The sequence below is a fragment of the Caloenas nicobarica genome, chromosome 1 (genome assembly GCF_036013445.1).
Source record: "Caloenas nicobarica isolate bCalNic1 chromosome 1, bCalNic1.hap1, whole genome shotgun sequence".
Taxonomy (NCBI): Eukaryota; Metazoa; Chordata; class Aves; order Columbiformes; family Columbidae; genus Caloenas; species Caloenas nicobarica.
Genome location: NC_088245.1, coordinates 41,764,979 through 41,776,760, shown reverse-complemented (window position 1 = coordinate 41,776,760; position 11,782 = coordinate 41,764,979). Strand labels below are relative to the sequence as shown.

The window sequence follows — 11,782 nt, the reverse complement described above, 5'->3', positions numbered from 1 at the left end:
GTGTCAAGGGGCCAGGAGGGTCCTTGCCAAGGTTTTAGATACGGAATGGAGAGGATGAAGAGAACTAGGTGATGGAGAGGACACACCAGACAGTCTTCCCATGCAGCAGTCACTAAGAGGTTGTGTCCTGGGGGCAGTAGGAGCTTTTGAAAGGGGGAACCTGGCTGCTTCTGTTTTTCTCCTCTGTTTCTTTTCTGAATTTTCCATCCAAGACAGATCCGTGGCCCTGGGACAAGGTCTTGTAAAGACCTGGGCACAAGAAAGCCTCCTGTAGGCACCAGATGACGTTGAGGGGGCTTTTTGTGGTCCATTGAGGGAGGGTGCTGGCTGGGGGACATGCCCGGGCTGGGAGCAATGTACAGGTGGGCTGGGGAAGGGTCAGGGCCGAGGAGATGACACTGTTGGGCTGAGGAGCCATGCCACTGGGCACAGTGCGTGGCTGGGACATGTGGGAGCTATGGGGATTTTGGAAGCGTATTTTGAAGGAGAGAGGTAGTCTGAGGGCGCGTTGCACAAGCAGGCAGGGGTAGGGCTTGGGCGCTCGCTCTCCTCCTCCCCAGTGAGGATCCGCCCCAGGGTAAAGCACAGCGATCGTGAGCCCCAAGGGAGCCGACTACGCAGCTTGACAGACTGTGTCTCCCTCTGCTCAGGCCCCGGGGCGCTGCGATTTCACACTCGGGCGGCCCCTTCGCTGCTGCGCCATGCGGGAGCTGGGCTCGCGCTCCCACTCAGACATGTCGTCGTCAGGAAAAGATGCCGCCTCCTGCCTCTCCTCCCAGTGCTTCGACACCCTGACCAAGCTCTGCGTCGAGTGCTCCGACTTGTTGAAGGACCACACAAGTAAGGGGATGATGGTGGCCAAGGACCAAGTTCCCAGGGGCTGGGCAGTGGTGGGCCAAGGGGGCTGGTGCACCCCAGGGGTGGGCAGGTGGAGGCGGCCTTCTCCTGCGGATGGTGATGGAGGTGGCGACTGAGGATGGAGCGCTGCCTTCACCTGGGGGAGGAGGAGGAGGGAGGGAGAGGGCAGCCAGTTCCAGTTAGGGGAACACGGTGCAGGGAGAAAAGGGATGATCCAACCCGGTGCAGGGGTCACAGCCTGCCCCACGGGTGACCATGGGAAAAGCAGGACGCCCCCATATCCCACCATGCCGGAACAACAGTGGGTGGGACAAGGGTCCTGCCAGGCAGGGGGACAGTTCGTTGCAGGTGGTGGGTGGGGAGCTGTGAAGAGCCACTCTCCTTCCCCACCACTGCAGTCCCAAGGCTGGACAGATGGGTGGGTAATGCTGCTGCCCTCCTTCCCTCACCCCAGCCCTTTCCCTTCTGACACCACCGGCATCTCGCCCCACAGCAGAGCCCGCCCGTGCGGCCCCCACCTCTGCCCAGGAGCCCACCCTCCCCTCGGTGAACCTGCCCAGCACCCTCCTGATCTTTGGGGTCCCGGCCATGGTGGGATTCATCCTGGTTCTTGCCGCTCTCTGGGGCTTCCTGGCCTGCAAGGTGGGCAGGCAGAGGAAGAAGAGGAAAGTGATGGACAAGGAGGCCGAAGGTAGGGGACCTCTTGCTCTCCCTGTCACAGCATCTCGAGGCTCCTGGGGTAGATTGTATCACTTGCCACCGGCTTCGCCAAGACATATTCTTGTTGAGACCGGCTCCTCCGCCTTGCCATGGGCTCCATGGGCATTCTGGGGCATTTCTAGGCAGCTGAGCACCCGCCGTGTGATGGTGTCCTGTGTCCCCTGGAAACCCACACCTGCACCTGGCTCCCAGTGCAACCCACTGAACAGGCCCTCCCTTTGCTGGGTCTCCCCATGCCTTCACTTGTTTAAAGCACCCACTGGCATTGTCCCCTCTCCACGTGGGACATGTACAGAGCACTGGCAAGTTGCCTGTCCCTCTCGCCCAGTAGCCAGAGGGCCGTGGACGGAGCAGGGGCTGCAGGGATGGTGGTGGACATCTGTGGATGGCTCCAGAGGGAGCCTTTCCCTGTGGCACTGCAAATAGGGGTCTCTTGTTGACCACCCAGCCTGACATTGCCATTTGGGATACCTGGCACCCTCCAATGTGCACCCCAAAGACCCCGACAGTGTCAGGGCCAGCCCTGTTGGCAGGACACCAAAGCATGGCGCAGGGTCATCCCCAAAGGCATAAAAAATATGGCTGGGGGGTGAAGGACAGGGCTGAGCCTTTCCTGGCAGGGTATTTCCAGGGGGCTGAGGCCATGGTGCCCAGTGATGGCCCATCTTATTGGGGTGTCAGCCACAGGCTGGGTGGCTGGTTCTTTCCCTGGGGACCCCCACCCTGGTGCTGACTCAACCCTGGCCACTGTTCTTGGAAGTGGTGTCATCTGGCTTCCCCAGTCCCCATCCCTAGGCACGGGGTATGGCTCCCCAGGAACCCCACGAGGGGCCATTTCAGGGATGCTGGCACCCACCACAGCCCCACCACCCAGGTGGGGGCCTTCGGGGTGGCAGGGCCGGGGGCAGCTGGTCCCCGCACCCTGGCTTGCCCGCACACCAGCAATGGTGCCGGCCGGGTGACTCAGACTGTGGGGGACCTTACCTGGGGCCTTTCCACTGAACTGCGTGCAGCTATGACAGCCCATGATGCAGACGCCTAGGAAAAATACCAAGAATGAAAGAGAAGGGAAAATCCAGCCGCAAGATAGGTCTGGCCGTGGCAGAGAGCATCAGAGCCACCCTTCGGCTACTCCCCTGCCACACGCCCTGGTCCCTGTCCCCCCAGGCTGCACCCCAGCAAACCCGCTGCTGCGGCACTGGATGTGTGGAAAGGCGCAGGAGGCTTGGGGCAGGCAGCACGCGCCTACGTTCGAAGTGTGTAAACAAGTCTATTTTTAAGCAGGAGGCGGTCGGGGAGGGTGAGCCACCAAGGGCCGGGCTGTTCTGCCACTGGCAGGGTTTAGCAAGAGGGCTCGAAGTGCAAGTGCGAGTTTCTGCCCTTCTCTATTGCTTTTTAGGGGGACTTGCGGGGAAATGCCATCAGTTGTAAGCAGGGGGAGCTTGCAGCAGGAAAGATGTGGTGGTGACCTTGCAGGGTCCTCTTGTGCCAGACCTGTCTCCCTGCTGTGCGTCCCCAGGGATGGGACGCTCTGCCTGCGACATACCTGGTCCCACTTTGTGAGCCATGTAACCCCCTTTTCTTTTCCCCTTCAGCAAATGTGGATGCCACTGGCTCCCTGCCTGGGCTGGGCTGCCAGGACACTGTCATGCTGGAAGCAGATGCTGCCCTGGCCCCAGCCCTGTGCCTGAATCTCAATGGAAGCCTGAAGATGCCAGGGCCACCTGGGAAAGCTGGGGCAAAGCGGAGACCGTGCTGCCAGGGCGATGCTAATGGCGACATCGTCCTGCTCTCCGCCGTGTACCCCCGACATGAGGAGTGCAACCACAGCTTCCCACTGCCTGCCACTGAGCTGGGGGCCACGGCCTTGGTCACCACCAAAACCACCCAGAACTGCACCGACGAGGACAGAGCCTGAGGGTGGGAGGAATGGGGCTGGAGCACTCCAGTTGCTCCCGGCAGATGCCCAGAGCCTGTCCTGGGTGTGGGCAAAGCCTTGCATGGATGTGAGATGGCTGAGGACCAGATTTTGCCTCAAGAAATATCAGCCTTCTAGGATGACTGCCCTTTCCCACTTCCCGTTTGCGCCGAGTCCCACGTTATGCCTGTAAGTGCTGGAGGAAGCCAAAGAAGATCACACCGAATTGTCAACAGCTGCCATGGCCGTGCTGTCAGGAGGAGGCAGAGGAGATGCAGCCAGTGAGGACTGAGCATGGCGGGGGCTGCCATTGTGCCAGGACGGGTTTGCTGCTGGATGGGCGATTCCTGGGAACACGGGGCTGGAATAGCAGAAAGAGGGAGAGAAAAGGAGGATGGATAAGGCACCAGTGAGTTACATTAAGATCAAGTCCCACACTGCTGCCATTAGCTCGATTTTTGCTACTGACCTCAATAAAAGGAGGCTTGGGGCCATATGGAGAAAGGTGCATCCAGCATCTGCTCCATTCACAGTCCTGTCCCCCCATCTTCTGCATGCCATAATATCCAGGTCTCTCCTCCCTTTGGGCCTCTCACACAGTGGCAGGCACGCACCAGCGGTCATGGGAACCCCCTCCGCAGCCGGGGACTCAGGGGATGGGAAATGAGTCTGTCTTCACAAGCAGAGAGTGAGGGAGGGAAGAGGGGGAAAAAAACCCTGTCTTTGTGCTGACCTACAATCACTGAAGTCAGGCAGAACCAGGGGCAGGCAATGGAGACTGCTGGTCTAGAGGAGCTCCATGAGCTTGTCGTTACGGTTCCCAACAACTGTCACTTCGGCTCACGGTGGCTGTAGAAATACTGCGTGTCACTTGAGATGACAGGGCTCCTGGTGATGGATGTTTCCACACCGCGCAGAACCAGGCAAGGAGTGATGCGAGCGTAGGCGAGATGACTTAATTTATGTGAGTGTCTTCAAGGCTCTGCCTGTGCTGCAGTGCTGGCCAGTGATGCTGGTCCAACATGTCTCTGTGTGGATGGTCTTGTTCACCCTCCCGCGAGTGGTTTTGCTGCACAGGAAGGGCTCTGCCTTGGAAATGAACTCAATAGTGTAAGATTGCTGTTCCCAAGTAATTACAGCAGCCGATCCCCTTGGCTGAACAGAGCCTGGCCAACGGCTTGGGTGGGAAACCCTGCTGGCCCTAGAGTGGGTGGTTAGGCAATTAGAAGTGCAAGGGGGGCATTGTTTGGATGAAGTTCCTTCTTGGTGGCAACCTGGGGGACCTCTTCCTTCAGTGAGGTGGCCTCCTTGCCCAGGAGGCTTCAGGAACTGAGGAGCAGTGGCCAAGCAAGGTGCGGAGCACTGCTGCCAATGCCAGTGGGCCACTAAGGGCCACCAGCTCATGACGGAGTCACCCACTGGTCCCTCTGATGACCGGGAGGTGACCCCCTGCCCAAGCCTGAGCTCTCTCTGGGGCTGCAGGACCAGACACTGCTGTCAAAGGGTGACCCTCCCTCTTCTCTCCTGCCATGGTGCTGGAACTGAGCTCACAGCATCCATCCCATAAAGGGAACCCCAGGAGGTGCCACAGGTGCCAAGGCCGAAAGTCCTCACCACAACTCCTCTCCCAGACCTAAACATGATGGTGGAGGTGAGTCTTCATCCATCTGAGGCTCCTCCTGACCCAGGATGGGAGGGGTTCCTATCTCAGCCTTGAGGCTGAGGAAGGTGGAGGGGCTGGTCCACATGCCCAGCAACTGTACTCTGGGGCTCCAGGCACCCATGGCTTGTTGTCAGGAGCTGTGGAGCACTGGGTTCCCTGTTATCCACAGCAGCCATGCTGCCCAAGCAGGGGGAGCGTCCCTGCAGCATGAATCAGGCATCTCCTCATCCCCATGCTCCTCACCCGGCCCTGTGAAGTGACTTCGAGCAACCTTGGTGCATCTGGAGTAGGGAAAGGAGCCGAAGCCAGGCCAGAGGACATTTTGGTGCTGGAAGAAGGACTACTTGTGGGAGGCAGAGCAACCTGCTTCACAGGAGATCAGGGTGAAAGGGAAAGGCAACAGGAATGTCAAGCTCCTCTCCTGCTTCCCACCTGGTGACCACTGTGTCTCAGCCCTGCAGATGTGTTGCCCACCTCGACCAGCGTGGCAATTTGAAAAAGAAACTCCTGTACAAATCCTGTTGAAAAAGCCCCTCTTTCTGCTCAATTAAGGGCTTCTGCTCTCATTTCTGCTAGAGCTTCAGCCAGGTGTCTCCTCTACGACGAGCTGCCGGCATCTGCAGTTCGCAGAAGCAGCATTTCAATCCGCATTGGATTCCTCAGCTGTCGAGGGCCCCTCTCTGTTATGGTGTGTGGGGTGTCTTCCATGTGTCCTGCCTGCCTGACTGCCCGTGTAGTGGGACAGTGCCCCCCTCCTGCCTGGGCCTGGGGGGGATTTGCAATCCCTTCTGCGCATACTTCTCCATCCCTAGGTACAACACAGGGGGTTGTCCGTCTTGTCTGCATGGAGACAAAAAAATATGATTGTAAAAATGAAATAATAAAGTGAATCCATTATGAATTCATGCTCAGGGGTCTGTATGGGGCCCCCATTCCTCTGGTTTCGGGGGTCTCCACCACGGTGGTCCTGGGGGCCTTGAGCTGGAGAGGTTCCATCTGCACCAGCCTCACCAGCCTGTCCCCTGCACACGGCCATCTCCATGGCTGGGGACCAGCTGAGCGCGGCCGCCTCCATCCCTCCCGCAGCCACCCCAGGAGCTGGCTGATGGGATGGGAAGCGGGGCAAGTGGTTTTTTTGGGGGCGTGTTGCCTGTCTTTGACTTTCCGCAGCAGTTTCTCACTTCCCCCTGTGAGGCAGGGGCTGTGCTTCCTCCCTGGCCTGGTGCCCGCACAACTGCCTAGAAAGGCTGCCGAGGCTGGGCTTCACCTGCCGCAGGGGCACGGGCTTTTGGGGAGACCCAGGGCAAAGCCTGAGGAAATCTCAGGGCAGAAGGAAGGACATGGGGCTAAAACTTTCCCCACTGCCAAACCACCTCAGGTGTATCCCTAGCCATTTCCACCCCACTGACCCCACAATGTCAAAGGTCATGGGGGTAATGGAGCTCCTGCAATCCCATCAATGAAGAGATGGAAGGAAGGATGGAAGCCTTGGTGTCCCTAGGGATGGGGGTGGTTTTCATCCCTAGTCCTAAAGGCAGGAGACAGCTGGCCAACAGGGCATAGTGGCACAGGGAAGGGAGGCATCAGGGGTACCCTGGTCAAGGGTCTTCTCCTGCAGCCACTGGCCACATCTGTCAAACCTGCAGACTCCACAGCTTCCAAAGTGCTTGGCTTTGCTCCATCAGCCTCCCCACTTGGGCCCTTCTCCCTCACTTTCTCCTCTCTCCCCCATTGCTGGTTCACCCACTAGTTTAGTCTCCTGACAGTTCACTCATGGACCCAGCTACTCCAGCCCAAAACACCCCTACAGACTCCCTCAGAGCCATCTTGCCCTTCCACAGGCTCTCTGTGGGTGCTGGACCACAGCAGCAGACAGGGCAGACAGGGTAAGTTGAGCACCATTTTATCCCATGCACAAAGCAACACTCCAATGGCCAAGATCCAACAGGGACCACCTATTTCTGGATACAGTCTCTGATCCCCCCACTTGCTGCATTGCCCACTCATGGGGCATGGACCTCATCCCACCCCACAGGAGCCTCCCCCACATCCTGCTTCCCAGTGCCAGCCACTGCAGAGGGACATGTGGCAGCCCCTGTGAGCCCCGGGGGGACACCTGTGGAAGACCATGGGTGAAAATGAGAGGCCAGCAGGCCTGGGGCACCTGCCACAAGGTGGCACAGACACTGCACTGCACGCCAGCCTGCATGGCTGCGGGGGAGCTGCATGGGAGGGTGAACGCCCAAATGCAGCAAGGGGAGCTAGGGAGGGCTAGGCAGGCTGGTGACCAGCCCCGTTTTGGCCAGACAGAAGGGTGAAAGCAGGGCCTGACTCTGTCTGGCCATGCAGCCCATCACTATGGCCCCTGGGCTGCCCAGGATAAATGGCAGCTGGTGGGTCTGGCTGTGGAGCCCATCACCATGGCTTCTGTGCTGCTCAGGAGACACAACTGCTGGTAGCTGGACACCTATGGGCAGGGCAGGCATGGAGCGGTGGGACTACCAGAAGCAGGGCAGGGTGGGATGCAGCAGGGTGCTGCTCCTTCCCCCATCTCCAGAAGCACAGAGCACCTCTACCATTGCACCCCTCCCTGGAGCAGCCCATCCCCAGTGGCACCAGGCCTCCCTGGGGACACCCCGGGACTTGGACCTGCCAACCTACACCCCCTTCCCTGTCAGCTCCTACCAAAAACGAAATCACCCTGCTACCCACCAAGCTCCCCAGCTGGAAAACACTCTGGGCTGGGGAGAAGAGGCCGTCCGATCCCCTGTGTGAGGCTGTCAGGGGACCGCAGCCTTCCTGATGCCGCTCATCAGCATCCCTCCATAATCGCTACCCACTGCCTAATGACAGTAATTAGGAACAGCGAAGCTGCCTGGGGACTGGAAGCGCTGACAGAGTTGGGGGAGCCAGATGGTGTTCGCACTTAAGGAAGGATTTAAAAAAAAAAAAAATACCACTCGGTTTCAATCAGCCTCCGTTTCCTTCGCTGACTGTCAGGATCACTTCAGTCCACAGGCACACTGGGGAGATGCTGAGATGCAGCACTGGCCACCTTCTTCCTCCGCCATCTCCAGGTGTTTTAGGGTGCTGGGGGAGCAGTGGGAGGGGGCACAGTGCCTGCCCAGGTGCCCAGTGTGAAGGTGGTTTCCTTGCTGCCTTCATGGGCCAATGGTCTCCCCCGGGGCCACCCCCACTGCTCCCCGCTTTGCTGGCTGTGTTTAGTGAGCCATTTCCCAGGTGGATAAGGGTGGGGGGACAGCCAAAAACCACCCTGAGGAGCTGGGGTGAGCAGGCAGCAGCTCCCCTGGCAGAAAAGGCTGCCCCTGTTTTCAGGAGCCAAAGGGACAGCCCCACACATTCCCCAGCACCATGGAGCAAGGCCACCACTTTGGGGCTGGCAGGGAAGCACCCAAAACCTGATCTTAAGGACCAAAGCAGTCAGGAAAGGACCGCGATGCTCTCAGCTCCACCTCCCCGGAGAAACCCCATCTACAGCCAAACCCCCTGAAACCCTTTTGTCCAACCCCTTACCCAAGCCCCAGGGCAATTCCACCTGCTTCCAAAGCCACCTGCCAGGCTGCGGGTGCACCCAGGGCCAGGGAGACACGTGGCGGGGGTGAGGGAAAGCCCCATCCTGTCCCCAGCAGCTGCCCCAAGTGCTCTCAGGGTGCCCAGATCTTCACCCCCCATTGCACCTTCAGGATGCAGGGACAGGGACATGCTGGACAGGGAGGATGCTCAGCCTTGTGAACGAGGATGCTCAGCCTCGTGGAAGAGGATGCTCAGCTTCATGCCATGGCATTGGCCTGACTCTGCTCCAGGGGTGGTCCAAGAGGAGGCCCCAAGACAGGCGTAAGGCAAACCTGCACATGCCCTGGGCTTTGTGGGGTGACTTTCCCCACTCCCGCAGCGAGTAGAGCCATTTTAAACCCCCTCTTTGTCTCGGTCCTAGCTAGCAAGGCAGGGACATCCCTGCCGAGTGACACAAACCCTGTCTGACACCTGAAGTGATTGGTGGTGACAGGCAGATTGCACAGGGACAGCCTCTGCGCTCCTTTCGAGGTGCCACCGTGACAGAGACTGACCCCCCCACCACTGGGGACACCTCCCAGGAATGCAGGGCTCTTCTCCTGCCGGGAGGTTGCCTGCCGCATTGCGCTGTTCCCAAAGGGCTCTGGAAGTGGACATGGGATGTGGAAGACCCTCAAAAGTGAGGGTCCGCTTTTGGGACCCCCCAGAAGGGATCAGCCAGGTGGTGAGGTGGTCAGTGCTGGAGCTGCAGCACATGGCACAGCCCACTCTGCTACAAGCCCACATTGCATCCTCCCCTCTTCCACCCACTTTATGTTACTTCCCCCTTTTTCCCCCCGTTTTCCAAGCATGGGGCTGTGCTGGGAGCCTGGGGTGCAGCAGAGGGGTGCAGGAGCATGGGGGTTGCTGCCAGCGGGGTGTAGCAGGGGTGCGGCCCCCTGTCCTTCATCCGTTTGCTCTGGTGTCGGCCAGCCACGGCTCACCGGCTGCTGACAGGAGCTATTCTGAGCCTGGATCAATGAGCGAGCACAGAGGTTTGGGTTACAGCCATGGGAGGCATGTTGGGAGGAGGGCTGCGGGCAGGGAAGAGCAGGTGGGATTTTTCAGGAGATTCCCCAATACTTTCCCACCCCCCCAAATGAAAGATTTCAATGATGCAGATGTCTTTCTCATTTCCTTCCCTGCGAGAGTTGCAGGGGTTGCAGTCTGACTGGGTCCCGCTACCCAGATGCCGCTTCCTGATTTGAGAAGCACCAGCATTTCACGGAGCGGCGAAACTCCGGGATGAAGGCACCTGCAGCCAAACGCTGCGGCCGAAACCAAGCTCAGGATGGCAATTTAAATAGGAGTTTACGGTGGGGGTGACATGCAAAAGAGCATCTCCGTCTTCTTCAAAAACCCCTGCGATTCTCATTCTTTGATAGTCATAATATTTTTGGTAAGAATTTCCAAGGCTGTTAATTCCTTCATGAAGTTCTGGTAATTTTAAAGCAGGTGCTTTAAACGCACCACTGGTAAATTTGGTTATTGGGTAAGTTCAAGTATTTTATTTATTTATTTATTTATTTATTTATTTTCATGCTGTTCTCCTTAGCTAAGAGGTTCACCTTCTTTGTGGGCATCCCCAGGGGTGAGACCTGGTGAGCACCCCCAGAGATGCCCTCCAAGGGCCACAGCCCTCGCGGAGGGGGTTCAGTCCCCTTCCCTGGAGCAGAGCAGGGGCAAAGGACAGGCATGGAAGAGACGGCCGTGGCTGGTCGGTCACCTTTGCTGGCCCCTCGTGGCCATCATAGCCCTCCCTTGAGGGTCATCCTGGCTTATTTGCAGTGGGAGATGCTGAAAGCACTTTGCATTGCAAACCAGAGGGAGCATCATTTAGACTCTGGGCAATCCTATTGCAGGGGGCAGAAAGGGCTGAAGCAGTGGATTGGGATGAGGAGGCACAAGAGACCCGTCATCCCTCTCCTAAGGCCCCCACAGAGCACCCCCAGCCCCCCAGGCCTGGCCCCCTCACTCCCCTATCGGAAAATTCCTTCTTGTCTCTGCTCCCCGCCAAGTCACCACTAATATCAAAATGAAAACTGTAAATTATGCTGGAGTGACACATTTCCCAGCACATTCCCTGCAACGGTTGCTCTGGGTTTCTGGTTTGCTATTCAGCTCCTCAATTATTTATCTCCACAAGGAAACAGGGAAACAAACTCAGTGAAGCAAACTTTGTGCCCTGTAGTGACACCGTGAGTTATTAAAAAAAAATAAATAAAAATTCCCCAGTGAGTCATTTAAGTTGTATTTAATCAGCTCTAACCACAGAGACGATAGTCATGACTCGCTGCTTACTGACAGCATTGGCCAGGGAGGGCCAGTGACAGGGCTGAATCTGGATCCCCCCACGGCATTTCCCAACACAGATATTTGGGGAAGCTCCTGCCAGCAGAGGGTAAACCCTGAATGTCCTTGTTTACAGTTTGAGGTGGCTGGGGGGTAATTGTAAGCTCGTCATAATCTGCATACATGTCTGGTGTGAGGGAAATGTGAGGATGCAGGGGATGTGGGAGGTTATAGAGACTGTGGTGGGGTGCAGGGGGTGGAAGGATGCAGGGGATTTGTGGGATGCAGAGGGTTTTGGGCAATGCAGAGCGGTATGGGGCACGTAGTAGGAGGTGAGGGATGCAGGGCATGCAGGAGGATGCAGGGCATGCAGGGGTGCAGGAGATGGAGAAGATTTGGAGGGATGCAGGGAGTACAGGGGGTTGGGGGGTGATGCCCACTTGCATGGGCACATTGTGGCTGCTGATGGCCCTTTCCAGGGACTTGGAGAGCAGCAGGGTGTGTGCCGGGCCAGCTCCTCAGGAGCCCCACTGACCTGTCCCCAGCACTCCCCTGCCCCCCCGAGCCCCATCCCAGCCCCGATGGGCAGCAGCAGCAAAGGGGCCCCCCTAGACACCACCTCCCTGTGATGGTGGGTGTCCACCACAACCAACTGGGCACTGACCCCATGCTCAGGAGAGACCACCTTGTCACTGGGGGTCACTTTCTGTGGGATGACCCCTCCACCTGACACCTCTCGCACCACGGTCAGGGCTCTC

The 11,782-nt window shown here is 58.2% G+C and overlaps 1 protein-coding gene across 1 annotated transcript; it reads left to right on the top strand.

The window, feature by feature from the left end:
- The first annotated feature begins 701 nt into the window (after positions 1 to 701).
- Positions 702 to 3,496, top strand: TNFRSF13C (TNF receptor superfamily member 13C). The gene is made up of 3 exons (XM_065626840.1): positions 702 to 840; positions 1,313 to 1,549; positions 3,174 to 3,496. The coding sequence occupies exons 1-3, from the start codon at positions 702 to 704 to the stop codon at positions 3,494 to 3,496; spliced, it is 699 nt and encodes a 232-aa protein (XP_065482912.1).
- Positions 3,497 to 11,782: the final 8,286 nt, after the last annotated feature.